The sequence below is a fragment of the Zalophus californianus genome, chromosome 13, assembly GCF_009762305.2.
Source record: "Zalophus californianus isolate mZalCal1 chromosome 13, mZalCal1.pri.v2, whole genome shotgun sequence".
In the NCBI taxonomy this organism is placed as follows: domain Eukaryota; kingdom Metazoa; phylum Chordata; class Mammalia; order Carnivora; family Otariidae; genus Zalophus; species Zalophus californianus.
In genome coordinates, this window is record NC_045607.1 from 34,805,072 (window position 1) to 34,827,239 (window position 22,168).

The window sequence follows — 22,168 nt, forward strand, 5'->3', positions numbered from 1 at the left end:
AGGGAGGGCAGTGGACTAAAGACTTCAGTTGACGCTGAAGCTGTTTTAGGGGGAGAGATTCTCCCTTTCCCCCCAGAAGGTAAAAGAGCTGATCCTACCAGATACACAGCAGTTCATGTACTTCACAAAGAGTAAAACACAAATGTAAGAAGCTAACATTATAAAACTGCCCTAATTAACTGACTCCATCTCATTCTCTGCTGGCATAGAGCTAGTTCTTGGCCAACAAGGGCCTTGTGAGCCCAGTTCGTGGAGATTTTACAACTTTAGTCACTTGTCCAACCCAACCATGCCCTTTGCCACCCAAACTCTCATTGCCTTGTTACATAATTGACAAGCTTATTTACTCTATTTCAGGCATTTTATTTTTCTAACATTAGGCTTCAATAAGTACAAAAAACTCACAGGTACAAAAATTTCTGTATAGCCTTGTGGTAGTTAAAAAACCCGTGAAAACAAAACAATGTTTTAAGTTGGGCAGTATCCAGCTCTATACATCTGAGTGACAGTCTCCTTGAAGTGTGGCTGTAAAAATGGTGAGAACTATTGCATTGTGATGATGTTACAATTTTTTATGACTCTTTTTCACTTGTCCCAGGAAATCTATCTCATGCCATCTGCACTGGGTGGGTTCCTTACTTCTCTTTTGCTATAGACCAATTCTCTGCCTCCTTGGGCTTCAATGATGACACCTTCATCTTTCAGCCTCACGTTCTGACCGTTGGAAGATTCTGACACCAGCCTCAACAGCAAGAACAGCTGGATTGAGATTTATAGCTATTACCCTTCCCGATGTTAAAAAAGAAAAAAGCAATGCTGAAAAAGATTGATGAATTTTTCATATTAGCATTAATTTCTCTTCCTGCAAGGATTTAATTTTCATACTCCCACTGCAGATGAATTATATTCGATGAGCTTTTATTTTTTCAGAGTATCTAAAAAAATTTTTTCTTGAAAAGATTGCTTCTTCTTATCCCTAGGATTCTGAGTAAAAATGACGTATGGGAAGAGGGGAAGTCTGAGTATATCTGTTTTTTTTCCCCCTACATCTAATAACCTGTTGGACACAGAGACTGGAGATCTCCATGGTCTTTGTTCAGCAGCTCCAGGTATGGCTGAGATGACAGACAAAACCAAAAAATTCACTTTATTTAATCAAAGATAATAAAGATCTTGCCGGGATGTTCTAGGCATGAAGACTAGACAAACACCAGAAAGCTGAATCAGAAGCTGTCTCACAGCTTAGACTTTTTTTTCCTCTGCTTAATAAGAAATAAATTATCATTGCCATCGGCCTCCAAGTAGCTCTCCTTTTTCTTATGCTTGCTCCGCTTGCCCTCTCTGGGCAGCTTATCTTCTCTTGGCTTGTGGGAATGTGATGAGTGGTGGAAGGACTTGGGAGCCTTTTGGGTTTTGAAAGGGCCAGGAGAAGAGTGGAGTTTTGGGCCCCTGGGGAAGTCGTCATCCACTTCATGACACCTGTCAGCTTTCCTGTGTTTCTCACGCTCTTTATTGCTCCTGCTTGCTTCTTTTTGGGTTTCCTTCTTTTCTTGAGGCCACCTGTTGTTTCTACAGGAGGCATGGCTCTTCCTCCTGTTATGGTGGGGCCTCTTATCTGCTGCTTCCATGTGAGGTCTCTTGAACTGCCTTGGAAAATCACCATTTTTCTGGAGTTCTGGAAAATAGAAAAGTATTTCTGCATATTCAGCAGCCAGATAGTCCATGCACAGCTCTCAAAGTTCTGTAAATAACTCAGCAGAGAGGGAAACCAGATAATGCAATGTGTTAATGATATGACATTCTAAATAGTTGTCACTAAGGTAAAAATCACTCACTAAAAATTGCATGGTTATCATTCTGTATCTGATTGCTAAAAATGGAACATATCCAGAAATCCAATGGTATTTATTCTCTTCAAGCCAGCTGAATTAGGCTGAACAATGGCGATGAAGACTAGTGAAAGCTGTAATCATCTTAGCTTTGTGAAGAAAACTCATGTCTGACCAATTCAAGTTCTTGCAGTGATAAAGAAGCAGCCCTTGACCATAAGGGAAACAAGATGTACAAAATGGTCTTTTGACAGGCTCATATGACATTTCAATTACCCTCTCAAGATAAAGTCTGGCCACAGGACTTAGAGGTAGATGCCAAACTGGACAGGAGATTATTCCTCCAGAGCAGACATCACTGGTTTGGAGAGTACACACACACGTGTATTTTAGAGGTTTTGGTGCCAGATTTAATGTTCAATTTTGCCAGGACTTGGAACCCTTACTCTAAGTGTTTGATGGTCGTGATTCGGATGGGGTAAGTCAGAGATGAGGTTCCAGTAAAGGATGAAAATGAACATGCCAACAAGGCCTTGAAAGATTGAAGAGGTGGACAATAAAAAAACAGGATGAAATGCAAGGTAATATATTTAGGGGACCAAAAAAAAAAAAAAAGAATTCTAGGATACAGAGCAAAGGTAATTACTTACAGAGTTAGCATAAAATAAAAATTCCAATGGATGATAGACAACCTCAAAGTAGCCACAGAGTTGTCAATCTAACTAGTTAAAAGAGAAAACAAATGTTTTTTTCTAGCATTATAAAAATTATAAAGACTCATTACAGAAAACCTGGGAAATACAGAAAATTACTAAAAAAAATAAAACTGTAGCCATAATCTTTTAATTCAGATGTGACATTTTGGTGCATTTCTTTTTAATTTTTTAATTTAGTTGCCTAAGCAATATCTTCCCATACTATAATTTCTCTCTCTATAGTTGAGATAGAGTTCATATGAAATGTCATATGTAAATTATGCTGGAGTTGAGAAGTAATTCCTTTCGAAGAAGACCCGAACTCAGAGAGAGTCAGGAAAAGAATAACAAAAAGGTGAAAAGAGTTGACAATGTATAGGTCAACTTGAAAAATATAGAACTGTTTTGTGCTGAAAGCAACAAAAGTAACTTGGTAAACCATCGTGAAGTATATGGCAAGAAAGAAGTTGGAAGAGTAGGCTTAAATTAGAAAACAGGAGAACTTTAAGTTAGCAACAGTAAATAAAGAAACCCCTGAGGGTGGCCATGGACTGAAAGCTCTGCCGTAATCATGGCCGGTAAGAACAGACTTCCTTGGGGAAGCTCCAGGAATCACCAGGAATCGCCTAGCAGGGAAGGCCTTTCTTTCCATGAAAAATACTAGGGATATATAATGGGAAAAAATAATTACTTGCCAAACAGAAAAATCTCAAAGGGACCCTTTACAAACTCTGCATACCTACATGGACAGAAGTATTTTCTGGACATTTTCTAAACTGGTCATTATATGAGAAAAATGTTTGTTGTAAATAGAACATAACAGTTTCTGAGGTGGGTGATTGATTTCTGGAGATCAAGAAAGTTCTATTTTTTTTTCCTGACAATTATTTAAAACCATTTTCTGTGCTAACCAATGACCCTCAAAGCAGGGAATGACAGTGCAAAAGAAGGTATTTAGGAACTATTGCAAAGGTGGATCTCACAAGAAGTCAATAACATACCTTTCACTTTTCGTTTTATTCTCTGTTCTCTCTCCCGAATTTCGTATTTGTCATCATAGTAGTAGATGAACGGAGATGTTGGAAAGGTCTGGTTAAACATTCGTCTTTCTGTACATTCCTGCAAGTTGTTTGAAATTATTGTTTCAAATTACCAAATTTGAAATTGTGATGTTACAAGGGCACTGCTCAGACCACCTTTCTGCAAGATTTTGGACCACTGTAGTTAGAGACAAGCCCCACACCAAGGACACCCCATGCTGTGGCTCAGGATGCGGTCTTGCTCAGACGCTGGGAAGATAACACCCAATCACACCCAACCACACCCAACTGTGCTTACCTGCTTCTTTCAGGCTTGGGTTTTCTTTCCTTCTTACCTTTTTGCAATCTCCCCTGCCAAACCCTGCCCCCAGCCCAAGTTAACAGCAATGGGCTGAATCTCCACTGTACTTGCCTTGTTCCTCTCTTAGTGGGTTTATTTTATTTGACCTTATGTTGCTTTAGACCTCTGCTTGTCTGTCTCTTCCAAACTGCCTTCCATCAAGTGCTTCTCCTTTCACATTTACACCCTAAATGTGGGTGTAAATTCTTAGCCTTTTGCTCTTTTCCCTTCACACAAATGGTGTGCCGGCTTATTCTAACCCAACACCCATGGCTAACAAGGGCAGTGATTCTTATGGTGAGGAGCAGGATGGTGGTGGTGGGTTATGTCTAGCTTGAAGTTGCTCCTAGGTAATTCTGAAATACCCTAAAGGAATCTTCTCTTCTCTTTGCTCCCCCCACTTAAGATGAGATCACTCCTCTCGCTCATTACCCTGGTTCTGCTTCCCACTCACATGACTCTGACTTTCCCACTGCTGCTATTTTCCAAGTCCACATCCTTGGCCTGAGCCACATCTAATATAATAGGCTTTATTTATCACGATCTGTTGACATATATTCATTATGTCTGGAACCAAATGTTCTTTTTTTTGAAAGAAGCTTCCCTTTGGAACTTCTCCATTTCTGTCCTCTGCCACCTTGCTTAAAATGTATTTTATAAATGTTTACTTCTTCTTAGTTAGGTATTGAAGAAAATTAGAATACCCCTTAGGAAGAAAGTATGTGAAACAGCCACATAAAATTTAGTTAACTTATCCTAACTCTGGCATAATATATTTGACTTGTAATTCTAAGATATCTGACCAAGCTGGGAGCCACACACTTAGGAACATAATTTGCAGAGTTTAAAAAATTATGAACCATTCTAAATATACACTGAAGTATAAAGTAATGGAAATCTGTACCTACTATTAGGCTTTATCAAATCATAACATTTTACCTTAACTTACTTCAGTTTTTGTCCCAAGGCGTGAAGCATTAATAATACAACTGAAATCCTCTTTCCCATGCCTCATTCGTCTCCTTCCCTTTCCAGAAATTGCCACTGTCTTAAAGTTGGTGCCTGCCATTCTTATGCTTTCCTCTTACTACTACTAAACAATAGTCTAAGTTTGAAGTGTTCAGACTTCATAAAAACAGCATCATTCTATAAATGTTTTGAAGGGGCTTTAGGTTATAATAGCTTTACAGAATAAATTGGGTGATGGTTCTCTTGGATTATCTGTTTCTGAATAAAGGTTTGGTAAAACTTGACTGTAAAACTCTCTGGGTCTGATATATTTCAGAATCCTGATAACTAATTTTATTTTTTTAGTGGTACTGGTTCATGTAAGTTTGTTCTTCAGTCATTTTGGTTAATTAATATTTTTCTGGAGAATATTTTATCTGTATTTTCAGACTTAATTTTGAACTTTATAAAGTTTGTATAGTATTCTAATTAAAAAATTTTAAGCTATTTATACTTTTTATTCACTATTTGTACCTTTTCTTTGAGTAGTTTTTCCAGAAGTCTTTTTACTTTTGAAAAGAAAATACTGAGGCACCTGGGTGGCTCAGTCAGTTAAGCGTCTGCCTTCAGCTCAGGTCATGATCCCAGGGTCCTGGGATCGAGTCCCATGTCCGGTTCCCTGCTCAGCAGGGAGTCTGCTTCTCTCTCTCTCCTCTTCTACCCCTGCTTGTTCTCTCTCCCTCTCTCTCAAACAAATAAATAAAATCTTAAAAAAAAAAATGTTTTCAAAGAACCAGCTTTTGGTTTTGTTGATGCTATTAAGTTTTCTATTTTAGTTTTTGGATCTTATCTTTATTATCTCCTTCTTCCAACTATCTTTAGCTATACTGTATTGACTTTCTGGATCTTTTGGGGCTTTTTCGGATCCTGCAAGTTATAAGGCAAACCTGCATGGTAACATAAAGAATTACTTTTATAAATCACTATCCATGGTGGTTCCAAGTTTCCAGAAGAAAGGACACCCATGAAAGATTTGGGTCTAAGATTGTTATAGTCTGAATGTTTGTGCCCATCCCCTCACCCCCAACCAAAATTAACCTCCAAAGTGATGGTATTAGGAGGTGGAGCCTTTGGGCAGTGATTTAGGTCATGAAGGTGGAGCTCTGATGAATGGGATTAATGTTCTCATAAAAGAGATCCCTACAGAGCTCCCTAGCCCCTTCTGCCTTGTGAGGACACAGCAAGAAAGTGTCATCTAAGAGGAAGGAGGGCCTTACCCGACAATTCTGCTGGTGCCATATCTTGGACTTCCCAGCCTCCAGAACTCTAAGACATAAATTTCTATTGTTTATAAACCACCCAGTCTATAGTAGTTTGTTTATAACAGCCTAAATGGATTGAGAGTTTAACCATAAAATATTAAGAGCAAGTTACAATTACAAAAAGGTACTAAAGATCTTGATGCATTCCCAGCGCCCACTCATACTTTCACAGGCTCCTGGAGTAGGCTCTCTGCACAGTGACCTGCTGTTTCCTATGGTAGTCTGCCTGATGCGGAGCTGCTTATGACGGTCCCTGCCTCCCCAACTACACAGTGAGTGGAGTTAGGGAAGGGTGGTGCCACATTCACCTCAGAATATCTTCCACATGAAGAGGCTGTTCGGTAACATCAGTAGAGCTGTATTTCTGAAACTGAAGGGGAGGGGTCCTCAGACACCTTTAATCATCTGCACAGTCTCCTATTTGGATCCTGTATGGTCTAGACTGTGTGACTATATGGAGCTATACAGTCCCGTAAATATTTTCCAAAGCTAAATGTAAATTATATTTTGATTATCCACATCGCTGGTCCCCTCCATTAGCACAGACAATTGATAGTTGGCTATATAATTTATCTACTATTCTGGATTAGCCACACCACTGATCTTCTTCATTAGTGTGCATAATCTAGAGTTCTTCATCTATGGCAGCGATGAGGCTGCCAAATTTGCTTTATTGTAAATTAAAAACTATCTAAATCTAGATTTCAGGGATAAATTCCAAATGTTTTTAATGTATTTCCTATCTACATTAACAGGAGTGACTAGTAAGCAGTATGTGTCCAACTGTAATTGTTTTTCTTTAATTGAACAAACATAAATGCTAAAATCACACCCCTTTGCTTTAAAGAGGTCAGCAAGCATAAATTGTACATCTATGTGATCTGTGTGGCAGTGGAATATTGACGTGGATAGGTTTCCTAAACAGTGTTGGCAACATCTGAATTTTGGCAACAAGGAGGAATGCACAAAGCCGGAAAAGATCTAGAGATGATAATTTTGTAAGAAAAAGTACTCTCTAACAAGGTTTCAGTGTGGGTTCTACGGAAATGAAGGAGTATACCGCAGGGCCTCTCCAACCCTATCACCCTACCATGGATTTGTTCACACTGGAAACAGCATCCCCATGTCAGCACTGAGAAACCTCCCTGTACAACTTCTTTGCTTTGTAGATAAAGAAACTGAAAACCAGAGAGAAAATGCCAGTTGTTCAAGTCACACGGTTAAGTCAATAGCAGAGCAAAAACTAGAACTGAGGGTCAGAACTTCATCCTACTTTCACATTCTATCCCTTCACTCCCTAGTCCTGCGGCCCCAACGTGGAAGAAAAACTTCATCTGCTGGAGAACTGTGCCCCAGCCTTTTCTTCTCCCAGCCACTCTGTCTCTCCCTAGGCTGTCGAGCTCCAGCCCCACGGTCGGCCTGGTTAGAATTCAAGTCACAAAGGGCAGTCCCCTCCCATCCTACCGCTCACAGCCCTACCCATTTTGAGGACTCTCTACCCACTGAACGCTTTCCACCTCGTGTCATCAGATCGGATATTTTAGTTTATTTTGGTTTCTAGGCTGCGAGAAGCCCACGTGGAAACTGGGAATGTATTTCTCCATACAGATTTTCTACTTTTTGTGCCACCACCTTTGTTCCTCTGGTGCAGGATTCCCAGAATGCAGGAGAGCTCTGAGTCGATTCTTACTGCAGCCTGTCTCTGGAACGAGCTGCTGCTGTTTCATACTTAGTGAGACAACTGGCTAGGAGACTCCCTCCCATCCCATAACAACCAGTTTCTTCTGCTCTGACACCCCGGCACCTGAAACACACACAGTTTGGCCCTTTCGGTTGGGGTTGGGAACACGCAGTCTGCATAGGGAATTTGGACGTTTGTGGGGCGAGCAGGCTAGTCAATGATGCAGCCCCTCTGTCTTTCTACTAGCGTCGGGGTTTACACGTGAATGATGAAGATTTAAGGGAACACAATACCAGGGAAAACTGGAGATACTGGAGAACTACACAGAAAATCTAAAATCATGATTTGGCTGTGTCAAAATCATAGCAAACATAAGAACTCAGGAGAACTGTAACCATTCTGTTGACTACTTTTATTTGATTGATTTTATGAGCTTTGTGTTTGTTTTAGCCTAATATATTCCTGCATATTTAAGACAATTAGAAGAATGTGCTCTGACAGATCCCTTACTCTGGCAGAGAAGGGAGAAGTCAATTGCGTGAAAATATATAAGGTCTTATTTTAGGATATTAGTTTATTAAAAAACTAAGCATTCAGAATTACATTCTTTTCGAGTTCATCTTTCAGCAACCACTCCCAGAACAGAATGCTATGCCCCAATGCTACTCAAACTTACGTGTCCATAATGGCCTTCTTGCCCACAGTTGTAGCAATACACTAAGGCTGATTGTCCAGAAGGGGTCTTCGGCTTTTTGGGTGGTCCAGGTTTGGTCTGCAACATGAGTATTTGTGAGGGTTTATTAAATGTTTGAAGAAAATTGAAACCTAATTCTTTCCCAAAGAGCTCTTTTTTGGTAAGAGACTCCTTAGAGATACTGCCTCCTAGAGTTTAGTATGAGGACCTCATATCCAGATGGTTCTCTGTGTTAAAGTGCGTAACATGACAATTGTCTTATACTTCACATGGATGTGTTCTTTCCTCTCCTTCGTGCCTCATTCCATTTGGCACTGTGCCCAGTACTGTGCTAGGTATTAGGTCTCTCAGAGAAGCACAATAGGCTAGTAGAACATGACAGACATAGAAATAAATAATGACAGAACGATGTAATAAGCACAGTGACAGAAACATGTACAAGGTATGAATGGAGTGGCAAGGGGGACCCACCATTGGATGGGATGGAAGAAGTCAGGGAAAGCTTCCTTGGAAGTATACAACTTAAATTTACTCTCAAAGGATTAGGTGTAAGTCAAATGGAAAGTCCTAGGTAGAGGGGGGTGCATGAACAATGGCATGAAACTAAGAAAGAGCATACCTGCTGACAAGGTACAGCACACACAGCCAGGTGTACTGACAGATGAGGCTGGAGAAGGCAGGGCGCAAGAAGGGAGGGCCTTATAAATCATCTTAAGGAGCTTTGGGTTTATCTGGGCTTTTACATTTTAAGTGTAGTTTTTTGTTTTTTTTTAAAGATTTTATTTATTTATGTATTTGACAGAGAGAGAGAGAGAGAGAGAGAGACAGCAAGAGAGGGAACACAAGCAGGGGGAATGGGAGAGGGAGAAGCAGGCTTCCCGCGGAGCAGGGAGCCGGATGCGGGGCTCGATTCCCAGGACCGTGGGATCATGACCTGAGCCGAAGGCAGACGCTTAGCGACTGAGCCACCCAGGCGCCCCTAAAGTGTAGTTTTAAATGAAGGAGCAGAACAGTTAGACTTTTATTTTGGAAAACCATTTTGGCTTGTAGTTGTGTGTGTGTGGGGTGGTGAACACGAGCAGGAGAAGGTTAGATACAGTGAGAAAGGTGGCTGTGAGGAAAGCCAGTGAGGTGAGGAGGGCCTAAAGTCACAAGAGTAAAGTACAAGATAGGAAAAAGGGAACAGATCTGGCAAATACATGAGGTGATAAAACTGGTATCTGTTGAACACTGAAAGATACAGGGAATGAAAGAAAGGAGAAATTGAGATGCTTTTCCGGTTTCAAAGTTGGGCGAACGAATGAGTGCCAACAATTTGGTAGCAGTGCCAACACCTGCTTCAGAAAAGGTAGGAAAAAAAAGAAGAGCCAAATTAGAGGGAAAGATGGTGAAGACTAACTTCGATGTTGTATATTTTGGAGATGTCCATGTGAGATTAAAGCTTAGGGAACAAGTGTAAGCCAAAGATTAGGTCTGAAAGAAATCTGTATAATAGTGGAGGCTAAGATGACCCGAGTGAACATCATAGCCACACCCAGTGTGAGCAGCAGTGACGCAGGATGGAACCCTTGGAGCAACAACACTTAAGGGGCAGACAGAGGAGACTGAGAAAGGGAAAGAGAAGGAAAGGTTGAAGGATGCAGAACCACAGGAGAATACAGACCAAAGACCTTAGAGAGTGGCTTCAAAAAGGATGAAATGATCTACAGTGTCAAACACAGGAGAGGCTTAGTGAGATTAGAACTGAGAAACATCTGTTAGATTTGGCAACTGTTCATGGATAACCTTAGTGTGAGAATCTTGGAATTAGTGGAAAGGTAAAAAAAGAATAGTAGGCAATAGGCTGAAGAGTGAATTGGTGAATAAAAAGGTGATGAAACCAAAAAGAGGAACAAGAAATGAATGCCCACAGAAGCCAGGATGGTGGTTACTCCCAGCGGGGAGAAAACAACTCACAAAGGCTTTTGGGGTAGCCGGAACTTTCTATTTCTTGAACACAGTGGTGTTCTAGAACTTGAGTGTGTGTTATGTAATGCATTTACTAAGTTGTATATGTTTTATGCACTTTTCAATATGTACATTATATTTAACAATAGGAAATATTTTTTAAGAGTTTTTTTTTTTATTTATTAGAGAGAGAGAGAGAGAACACAAGCAGGGGGAGTGGCAGGCAGAGGGAGAAGCAGACTCTCTACTGAGCAAGGATCCCGATGTGGGACTTGATCCCAGGACCCTGGGATCATGACCTGAGCCAAAGGCAGACATTTAACCGACTGAACCACCCAGGCATCCCCAATAGGAAATATTTTTAAAAATTGAATGGAAGTTGGGAGAAGGAAACAGTAGGCATACATTACTTTGAGAAGCATGAATAACAAGGGGCAGAAGATTGAGCAAGACCTAGGAAAGGGGTTTGGTGGAGTTTGCTATTAGAATGAGATATAGAGCTGAACAAGTGAGAAAGCTAGTAGAGATGGAGGAGTTGGAAACAGGAGAGAAGGGAGAAGACAGAGCAAAACCCCTGAGGTGGCAGGGCTTTAAACAGAGAAAAAACCCTAATTGCCCTCCTATTCCATTCTTTTTGGAGATTGGAAGAAAGGTAAGGATGGGGTATAAACTTGGTAAAGTTTCTTTCTTTCTTCCTTTTCTTTTCTTTTTTTTTTTTTAAAGTAAACTGTACACCCAACACCAGGCTCGAACTCACGACCCCGAGATCAAGAACCGCAGGCTCCCCGGAATGAGCCAGTCAGGCGCACTTATGTTCTTTAATGGGATGCAATAACAAAGAGTGCTGGTCTCTAACTAATTTTGTTATTGTTGTTTAAGGTGGCAAACGGGTGGTCTGTGGAGGTTTTATTTTCTTGACACTGGAAAATAATCTATAGGTTATAAAAACTGTTTTCAAACAACTTTACTTTCAGATTCTGTTTCCTAAAATGGAAAACTTGAGGATAACAGTAACCTAGAAGCTCTTTTCTACTGAAATGACTACAAAGGTTACACAAAATGGAATTTACTACCTCAGCTCTTATCAACTGGGATACAAACAAGAACATAACAAAATGTCTTATATTCTCCAATAAAAACATGTGGTTCACAAATGAAGACAAGCTGAAAGGTGTCAAGCACAGTTTTGATAGGGATGCACATAAGCAATGTACCACTCACTCACTGCAGTGGTTCACAAATTTGTTCAGGTATAGAGTGCCAGGAAGACATGAAATTATTAAGCAGAAATTATTTTTCCATCTTTGTGTTACCTGATGTGACACAAAATTGCAACTATGAGCATAGATGTATGTGGTTTAAGAGAAAGAAATCAGACCCAGAGATAAGTCATCGATGTGAAGGCAGAACACAATGTTTCAAGGAAGAAGCTGTCCAAACCTACTGGTGGGTTAAATAAGATGAAGACTACAAAATCCACTGGATTAGCAATCGGGAAGTTGCTGGCAATTGGAAACTGTTGTGAACAGTTTATTTGAGGGGTAGAGATGCAAACCAGATTATAATGGGTTTATTATAAGTAGAAAGAACTGAAGAACAGTATACTGATGACTTTCAAGAGACTAGGTTGGGTATGGGGCAAAGGAAGGGAACAAGCAGAACAGAACAAGTTCAAAGATGCCTCCATCAGTGATGTTTACCAGAGCGCGGGGCACATGGCATGAGCATATACATGCATTCTTTCACTGATTTATTAAAAAAATAATTACTGAGTGCCTAATACATGCCAGATATCTTAGAACAGATTAGGTAATCAAGAAGTGAGACCAAAATAATCACTGCTCACATCTCCTGTAGTGGAAGACAGATAAACCAAGAAAACACATACACACACAGACAATATCAGATAGTAATAAATGGTACGCAATTAAAATACAGTTGTAGGACTGAGAGTCACCGGTGGTGACTTAAGATTGAATTTTAGGGTGCCTGGGTGGCTCAGTTGGTTAAGCGACTGCCTTCGGCTCAGGTCATGATCCTGGAGTCCCGGGATCGAGTCCTGCATCGGGCTTCCTGCTCAGCAGGGAGTCGTCTTCTCCCTCTGACCCTCTTCCCTCTCATGCTTTCTATCTTTCATTCTCTCTCTCTCTCAAATAAATAAATAAAATCTTTAAAAAAAAAAGATTGAATTTTAGAGAAAATCTCACTGGGAGGATCATTTTTTGTGACAAATCCCCCCACCCCCCAAGTATGCAATGAGTGGGGAACAGCATTCTAGGCCTCAGGCATGGGGGACAGGGAATGCAAACCCCTGAGGTAGGCATAAGTTTGCCAAACTTGAGTATCTGAAAAATATCTGTAAATTTCAAGTGTGGCAGGTGAAGGAAGAGTGGGAGAAGAGGAGGTTCCAGAGATGGAGAGGGACTGGATCACTTAGGGCTTTAACAATCAGAGTGGAAGGGACTAGATTTTGAGTGGCATGAAAATTTAGTCTAAGGCTAACGGTAGGTGCTCAGTAACTAGTTGGCAACTGTTAGCAGAGACTATCACTGATAATAAACAGAATTATCCACCCCCCAAATAATGAATCTTCTCTGAAAAACTTATGTTTATAAATTTTTCTGTTTTGTGTGTCTGTGTGCAAATATATGGCAATTTACCCCTGAGACAAGATTTCTAGATTCACTGATGAGAAGGAAAATATGCTCACTATGTTTATTCCACTGGAATAGGAAACTCCATTGGCTCAAATCCTATGCAAAAGGACAAGATGAAATCAGGCAGTAATGACAAGGGGGGCCAATAAGGACCAAATTAAGAGGGCCATCCAGACACTGGAACTTTGCCTTGATTGGTATGGATGCAAATAGAGATCTCCTCACAGGAGAGCCAATGGTATCCCCCTGGCACTGCTGACTTCTCCTTAAGAATACAGAACACAGGAAAGCCACACTACTATACAACTCTCCAGTGGTTCGTTCCCATCACATACTCTCAGAATAAAGGCCACAGTGCTCCTGATCCTCCTTTCCCTACTTCACCTTCTCATGTACTAAACTGATTATCTGTCACATTTATTATCTGTCTCCCCATTGCTAGAATGTAAGGTATATGAGGTAAGATATCTTTGTTTAGTACACTATGTATCCTTATGCCGAGAATCTAGAGTAAGTGTTGGCCGATAGGCCAAATCCAGCCTGCTGCCTGTTTTTGTATAGCCCACAGGCAAGAATGGCTTTTACATTTAAATGGTTTAAAAAAAAAAAGGGTATTGGGCGCCTGGGTGGCTCAGTTGGTTAAGCGACTGCCTTCAGCTCAGGTCATGGTCCTGGAGTCCCGGGATCGAGTCCCACATCGGGCTCCCTGCTCGGCGGGGAGTCTGCTTCTCCCTCTGACCCTCTTCCGTCTCATGCTTCCTATCTCTCATTCTCTCTCTCTCTCAAATAAATAAATAAAATCTTTTAAAAAAAAGGGTATTTTGCAACACATGAAAATTCTATGAAATTCAAAATTCAGTGTCTGAAAATAAAGTTTTATTGGAACACTGGGAGGCACACCTGTTTACAGATTATCTAAGGCTACTTTTCTTATATTATTTTAATTCTAGTATAGTCAACAGTGTTATATTAGTTTCAGGTGTACAATATAGTGATTCAACAATTCCATGTATCACCCAGTGCTTATCAGACATTTCTCCAAAGAAGACATCCAGATGGCCAACAGACACAGGAAAAGATGCTGAACATCACTCATCATCAGGGAAATGCAAATCAAAACCACAATGAGATATCACCTCACACCTGTCAGAGTGGCTAGAATCAAAAACACAAGAAACAAGTGATGGCGAGGATGCAGTGAAAAGGGAACCCTCTTGCACTGCTGGTGGGAATGCAAACTGCTGCAGCCATTGTGGAAAACAGTATGGAGTTTCCTCAAAAAGTTTAAAATAGAACTACCTACAATCCATTTATCTATGGCAACTTTTCATGCTACAAGAGCAGAGTTACGACAGAGACCATATGGCCTGCCAAACTAAACTATTTGCTATCTGGCTCTCTACAGAAGTCTGCCAATGCCTAAGCTAGAACATATAAAGTGCTCAATAAATAGGTGGTGAATGAGTAGATGTTAAAGACTCCAAAATTTGGGGCGCCTGGGTGGCTCAGTCATTAAGCGTCTGCCTTCAGCTCAGGTTATGATCCCAGGGTCCTGGGATCGAGCCCCGCATCGGGCTCCTGCTTGGCGGGAAGCCTGCTTCTCCCTCTCCCACTCCCTCTACTTGTGTTCCCTCTCTCGCTGTGTCTCTGTCAAATAAATAAATAAAATCTTAAAAAAAAAAAAGACTCCAAAATTTAATAGAGTAGAAATGGGTTATGTGGGCAATAAATGTGTTTAAAGTAAATTTGAATACTGAAAATCTCTGCTATGGATTAGGATGCAGAGCAAAAGTTTTATGGAATTTCCCTGAATTATTTTATTGCCTAAGTTTGAGGAAATTACAGGTAGTCCTAATGTTGTTCCATCTGCCTGTGTCACTCTTTGCCCAGAAAAACATGGTGCACTCCCTCACCTCCTTCAAGTCTTGGCTCAAAGGTCATATTAGTAAGGCATTCCTGATCACTTTTTTCAAGACTGACAGCTCCATCCAACTGGTGTTCCCTACCCTGCTTCGCTGCTTAAAAACAAAACAAAACTCCATGTCACTTATCACATCTCACATACTATATATTTTGCTTGTTTGTTTTGTCTGTCCCTCCACTTGCACGCCCAGCCAAGCTCTGTGAGGGCAGGGATTTCTGTCTGGTTTTTGTTCACTGCTATACCCCAGACCCCACACAGGGCCAGGCATAGAGTAAGAGTTCACAAAATATTAATAAATTAATAATGAGGTAATGCACATATAAAGCACATGGCCTACAGTAAGCATCTAATACATTTTAGTAAGTGTTAATAATTTGGATACTCTGGGAAACAATATCAATTTTTTTATATCATTAAAGGACAACCTATAGAATTATGCTTTGATATATCAAAAAGTCTGCATAAATTAATATAGTTTCCTAAGTGTCTCCCCTACTTCACACTGAGAGTGTGGTATATACTCTGGCAAAATCAGGAAGAAATTAGTTATACAAAGAGAATAGGAATTCAGTTTTACAGTACCAGGGATAAAGAGATCCTTCTTAATCAAGATTTTGAAAGCATGCTTCATGGGGACCCTTATTTTATTTTGAAAGTAATTTCATTCAAAGAGCCTCAAATTTAGCCCCACTGTTCATTTATGCCCCTCGATGAACTGCAAACATTTGGATGTTCATTCATCTGAATAATGTCACCAGTTAAAAACTTCCATTATTACTAATAAAAATAGCAACAGTATTTATATTGTGCTATGAAATTCTAAACTGTTTCACAATAATTAATTAGTAAATGACATGACAAACGCTATCTACATACTTTCATTTTAATAAACCACCATGTACTAGGACTTAATAGGAATGAAATCAGCCTAGATCTTACCTAATTAGAGAACATTTCTGTATTAGAATACAGTACTGAAAACTCAATAATGATTTCCAGTGGACAAGTTTTCATACTATGATCTAACAAAAATCTCACAGCTATTTAAAGTGTAAGAAATATAAACTTGTGACTCAATACTTCTGCCTTGGAGCATGCCTTTATTTTTAATTAACAGTAAAGGTCCAATTTAAAGCAGAATATGTCAACTGATTAGCTCTAAGTTCAGGGTTCTGTCATACAGTCTGTGCTGTGGACAAAAAGTTAAATATAAGGGAATCAATGTAGTCTTTTAGAACTTTTTTTTTTTAAGTTAAAAATTCATTTAGAGACTTTGACCCAATGGGTTACCAAGTGAACTATTTATGAAAACAGATTTTTTTTTTTTTTGGTTACAGACATTTAAATAATCTATATTTGTAGGGTGATATCTTGGAGATTACTTTACTATCAATATATAGAAGTAATAACCTGGTAGATAGCATTACCTATGAAAGGTCCATCCCATCTGCTATTCTTGCTGAAAGCTTTTCATGCACCAGTAAACTCAGTAAATATCAGAAGATAAAGCATAAGCCTACCACGCCACGGATTTACTCCTAATGTCTCCTCAAAGTGCGGCCCGATGCAACGATTACAAATGATTTTCTTCTAATGTCATTTTACATAACCCTTTTTTCTGCATGAGTAGTTAGTGCGGAATGAATGAATGAATGCCATTAAAACAGTTAATCATTATCTGGGACACTGGCCTTACTCCCTTCACAACTAGGAATCTCCATGACAAAGGCCAAGAGATCAAAACGCCAGAGCTGCCTCAGTGTCCTATTTCTAACAGTAATTTTTTATGCAAATGAACCTGCTGGGCATCTCCCTCTGTGACCTTGAGCTGCCCTTATCTAAACTGACTTTGATCCAATGAGGGTCTGCATCTAGTTGAAGCTCATTACTATATAGGATAAGCAATCAATTTCACTAATTAAAGGGAATTTTCTACTCTTGTGAATGCAAAATGGGACTTATTTTTATAATCACACATATGCTTGAAGACTAGACTATATGTTTTTATTAATCTAATTTGTTATATGAACATATATTAAAAGGCAAATATATTAAGTACTTGAGGTAAATGTATTCATGACCAAATGTAACATTTAGTACTGAGCTTAGTGCCAGTCTTTCTGAACAAGTCACATTTGTTCATACACCTCTTAAATCGGTATGCTTTTCATGCTTGAGAATGACCTTATTCTTTCAAAATATTTCCAAATCAATTTATTCTTTCAATAAGCTCACTAATAGCACAAACCTCCCCCCAACATTCACATATTTAAAAATTCCAACCCAAGTATCAAATAGGATTCTCAAGAAAATGTTAACCCAAACCAAAAGCTTGTCATCATGGTCAAAGTCCATTGGTTTAAATGAAAAATGGCATGAATTTGACATTGGAACAGAAAAAAGTTTCAATTTAAAATACATATTAAAATAAGTAAAATACATATTTTTTCCTCTTCAAAGATATTATTTTTACTGCCTCCTCTAGAGATCAGATAGGGCCTTTAAGGATTTTATTTAGTTTTATAAAGAGTACACAGGGAAAAAGGAATGAATGCCCTCCCTTTCCTTTAGTATTGTTTACAATATAAATGCCAACAAAATGTAACAGGTCTATATGTAAGAAAAATCAAATCTGGGGCCTAAAGGAAAGAAAGGAAGAAGTTTAAAAGTTAGGCAAACAGTTCTGCAGTGAACTGACCTAAAGCTGAGTCTATGACAAGGCAAAAATGGTGATTCCAAGATACCAAGATATGACCAAAGATCCAACGGCCATAGTCCTGTCCTCCCTTGCCAGGGTTTTTCTGTGGCGGGTACTCACACCTGTGGACCTGGATGCCAGGTCTGTTCAAACCATGGTTTTGGACAGTCTTCCATTTGCACAGCATTCTGGCAAATGGTCACGGTATTATTTCTTTTGAGGAATACTGGGAGGAATTTTCTCTCCAAACTAAAGGCTCTGAAATTATTTTAAAACAAAGATTCCTTCATTAAGTTTTTTAAGCTTTCATTTTTTTTCAGTGGAAAAAAAAAAGAATTCAATCATATTCCAGAGGACAGTGCTACTAATTTCCCCCTACATTCTAAAAATGTCATTGAAAGCACCATATATAATGATATACCTATATCTTTTATGTGTTAAAAAAACTATGTCATGTACCCAACAGATTCCCAATCCATTGGGTAATTCCTTAATTAGGCAGATTTTTGAAACATGTATTATGTACACAACAGACCGGAACGTCTCCTTTGGAGCATTTTCTAGTCTATCGGGTGATTACATCATTAAGCCACACATGCTACGTAGAAAAAAATCCTTATGAAAATTCATGAAAAAATGTACAGCACATCATTAGCATGCAGCAGACGTGTACGCTTTTGATATTTTCCCTGGTTAAAAAAAAAAAAAAACTACATGAAATAATTAGTCCAGGTCATGAAAACATGAGAAAGGTACTAGACACTGGTGAAAATGAAAATTGCAAAAAATTGCATCTCTCATGGTTTAGCTGAGGAGTAATTTGCTTTATTGGAAAATGGATTCTAAAAAGTGTTCACTTGAACTATAGCAGAATAAAGAGTGTTGCCTTATTGATTTGATATTTCCTATACACATCTAACTTCCTCCCTACTCCTCTTTTGGATACTCGTAAGTTTTACAAACCAATGGGTTGAAGGTTGCAAATGACCAGTGTTAAGACCATTAATCGGAACTGTGTGTTTGTATATCTTCATTTTATGTAACCAAGAGTATTATAGGGATTGCATGGGAGTGTATCTTTTTTATTAAGTTGAGATTACATTAAAGTAATATGAAGAGAGGTAAACTGTTGGTGTAACTCCCAACAGTGAGAAGATGATATATTCACAACATCAAGCATTAGGCAAAAATCTCAAAGATGATATATTTGAAGACTAAAATAAATGAAGCACAGGTTTTATTTAAAGAAGCTATTAAACTTATTAATTTATGACTTTTCTTTTTGTAAATGAGATCCCACCCTACATCCCTGCCCACCCCCCAAAAAAACCCAACAACAAAAAAAGAAAACCTCAGTAAGCACAGAACAATGAACATATGCAAGACAGTAAGAATCATAGTAATTCACTCCCTGAATGCTCCAAATCTTCATGGCTTAAAAAGCATCCCAATTTTCTCCAAAGGTAGTGGCATTTATTCACTGGGCCATAGCTAATTTTACATGGAATGCAAAAATGTTAGTTTAAGTTTAATTTACCACCCTATTTAAATATTTCCAATGTAGCTCTCAAACTGCAGAGCTATCCCTCTGTCTATTTTAATTTTAAAGTAAGTTAGCAAAGGCTTCCTTCTTAATCCCCAGAGACTACCTACATAGTGACACAAACGCACAAATTTATGACAGCAACATAAATGCTCTTCTGAAGTAATGTGCAACATTAAGTGAAAATCGTTTCCTGGAAAGATATTATAGGTATCTATATTTTATTTGCCATCTTAAACATATCTGGGTCTTTATGGCCTTATTTTAAAAATGTATTTCCTTTTTATATTTCCTGGTGCAAATGGACTGCATAAATAAGCAATGTGCTATGAGGCTTCAGACCAGCCGATAAAACCTTTCAATTTTCATGCCAGCTTCTTCTTTTGTAATTCAAATCCGCCTGGAAACTGGCAGCTCTGAAAACTGAAACAAGCACTGCCACAAATACCTTGTAATGCTATCGACCTTGTCTGCCCATGCAGTGAGAAAGGGGGATGCGTATGTGTCTGCAGCCATCCAGATAACACAACTCATTTTTTTTGGGGGGGGGGTTGGGGTGGGGATAACAGAAGCCAGCCCCAGACGGTGCACCAAGTGCAGTCATTACCAGGCGTGCTGGAGAATAAGTCTCTTCAAAATACACAGTGCATTTAAAAACCACATATGAGGCTGAGCCACTGCTGTCATTACCAATTTTAATTTAGCTCCTTCAGTTTGCCAGCCAGATAAACTCTTTAGTGCTGTTTTTTAATCTATTTGCCACATTTTATGTTTAAGATTATAGTAATATGGACAGGAGAAGGAATCACTTTTAGGGGAAATAAAGAAATAGATCCGCTTATCAGCGCCCATCAGAAAGTTCATTAATCAGCCAGGCTTTGTGCCTTCTAAATTGAAAGGTTAAATAATCCTCTCAGGAATATTTCTCGGCCCCTCCGCCAATTGTCCGGAGAGGAGCTGCCATTCATAGCACGCGGGATCGGTGACAGGGTATCTTACCACTGTTTGGACCCCAAACAATGATGGACAAATGGCCCGGTTTACAAAGAACCTTTTAGTACATGGATGGAAAAGGACCACAAGCTTTGAAGCAGGGTGGAGGGATAAGGAGGGAGTGAAGACAGGATGTGGGGGGGAGGGACAGAAAAGAATACATCCATGTGTGAATCCATGGATATTTTATCTGAATGTTTATTAGGGTGGACTATAAAACATAGAAACTACATTAATATACATCTTCCAACTGTGTGAAGTACTTAACATATTCAAATTTGCTTGAATATTTTGCATACAACTGTATAGAAACCATCATTGAAAAATTGTAGAATAACAGAGCTGTGGCCACATTATATTTATTAGCTAAAACACAGAGGGTTCAAAAAAACAACACGATTTTCATTTTTACCATAACTCCACATGACTTAAAACAGAAAGCACTCCCCCTCCCCATGCAATCATGCTTATTCGCCTGAAATGGTCTTAACCAACAGTCACAAAGGCAGGGAATTCCACAGCTGTAAGGGCCTGTCTAAAGAGGGAAGAGTAAGGCTTTTTCGCTTTTAAAATATGCCTTATCTTAGCTCCTGCTTGTCTTAAAATAAAGAACAAACATGGAATAGGAATGCTCTTTGAAAGAATACAAATCACAGGCACTGAGAAAATGCTTAATTTTGTGTTGCCTTTTTGGCTGGACCTATAAGAGAATACAACTGGAAGTCTGTAAGAGTGATCAAGCTCTTACACCTCAGCATCTTGCTGTGAAATCAGGCTGGTTTCTGGCCTCAGTCATGTAAAGGCATGAAGCAGTTTCATCTGAAGTACAAAAAAACTGATATGCTATTTTGTTTCCTTCCTCATTTGATTAACATAAACCCTCTAACCCTAGCAGAAAGTATTACAATTGATATGTGTGTGTGTGTGAGAGAGAGAACCGTTCAATTTCATATTATTCTCAAGATTTATGTAATTTCATTGCTTATGATAACTATATTCAGATGACACTGAAGTTACCATTTAAGAACTGAATGTTTATATTAATTACATTATATATATTTTTCAAAATGGTATCATTGTATCTTTATATAGTACATATGTTATATAGTCATTTTCATTAGAAGAAGTAGCCTAAATATTTTTGTGATCTACTTCTTAAATGTCTTTATAATGATTTTTAGGCAAATCAAATTTAGAAAATAATTTAAGTTTGCTGTATTTAACAGTTACCTACATTTCTAGAAAAGACACAGATAAGTAATAAGAAAATGAAAAGTGAGCTAAATACTTCTGTTAACAAAAGACATTGCTTGTGAATATTTTAATTTCAGTAACTATAAGAAGGAAACATTTTTAGGAGACAGAAAACAAAGAGGTCATTATGAATCTCCTCATCTTAAGCAAGTAACAGTCTTTTCAAAAGACATTACAATAATCTGATAATTTGAGTTTGGGCTATTAGTCCAGAGGCCATCTCTACAGGTGTGAGGCATGAATGGGCTTGCTTTACTGGAGCTCACACAGTGTTGAATACAAGCTATGTGGTAGATATTGTGCCAAGTACTTTATATTTATTTATTTATTATCTCACTGCATACTTAAAACAAGAAATCACTATCCCCATTTTTCAGATGAAGAAACCAAGGATCTTAGAAGCCAAATATTTTAACTAGGTTTGGCCATCTAAGTAAATTAAAGAGCCAGAATATGAGACAATGTCTGATCCCAAAGCTGGCATTCTTTTTTCTATTTTGATAAAAAAAAAAAAAAAACATTCCCTAGTAATTTCCTCAGAAATAAGTCTTCCACTCCAAATCAATTTTATAGCATTTTTTTTAAGGACTTCAGTAAAATGAG

At 38.8% G+C, this 22,168-nt stretch overlaps 1 protein-coding gene across 2 annotated transcripts in view; it reads right to left on the reverse strand.

The window, feature by feature from the left end:
* Positions 1 to 347: 347 nt before the first annotated feature.
* Positions 348 to 22,168, reverse strand: part of ZCCHC7 (zinc finger CCHC-type containing 7) — a 243,686-nt gene continuing 221,865 nt past the window's right edge. For both annotated transcript variants that reach the window (XM_027616791.1, XM_027616792.1), the window contains exons 7-9: positions 8,532 to 8,627; positions 3,526 to 3,643; positions 348 to 1,675 (exon numbers count right to left, since the gene is read on the reverse strand). In XM_027616791.1, coding sequence (XP_027472592.1) covers positions 1,236 to 1,675; positions 3,526 to 3,643; positions 8,532 to 8,627 — 654 coding nt within the window. In that variant the 3' untranslated portion in view covers positions 348 to 1,235. The remainder of the gene's footprint in view (positions 1,676 to 3,525; positions 3,644 to 8,531; positions 8,628 to 22,168) is intronic.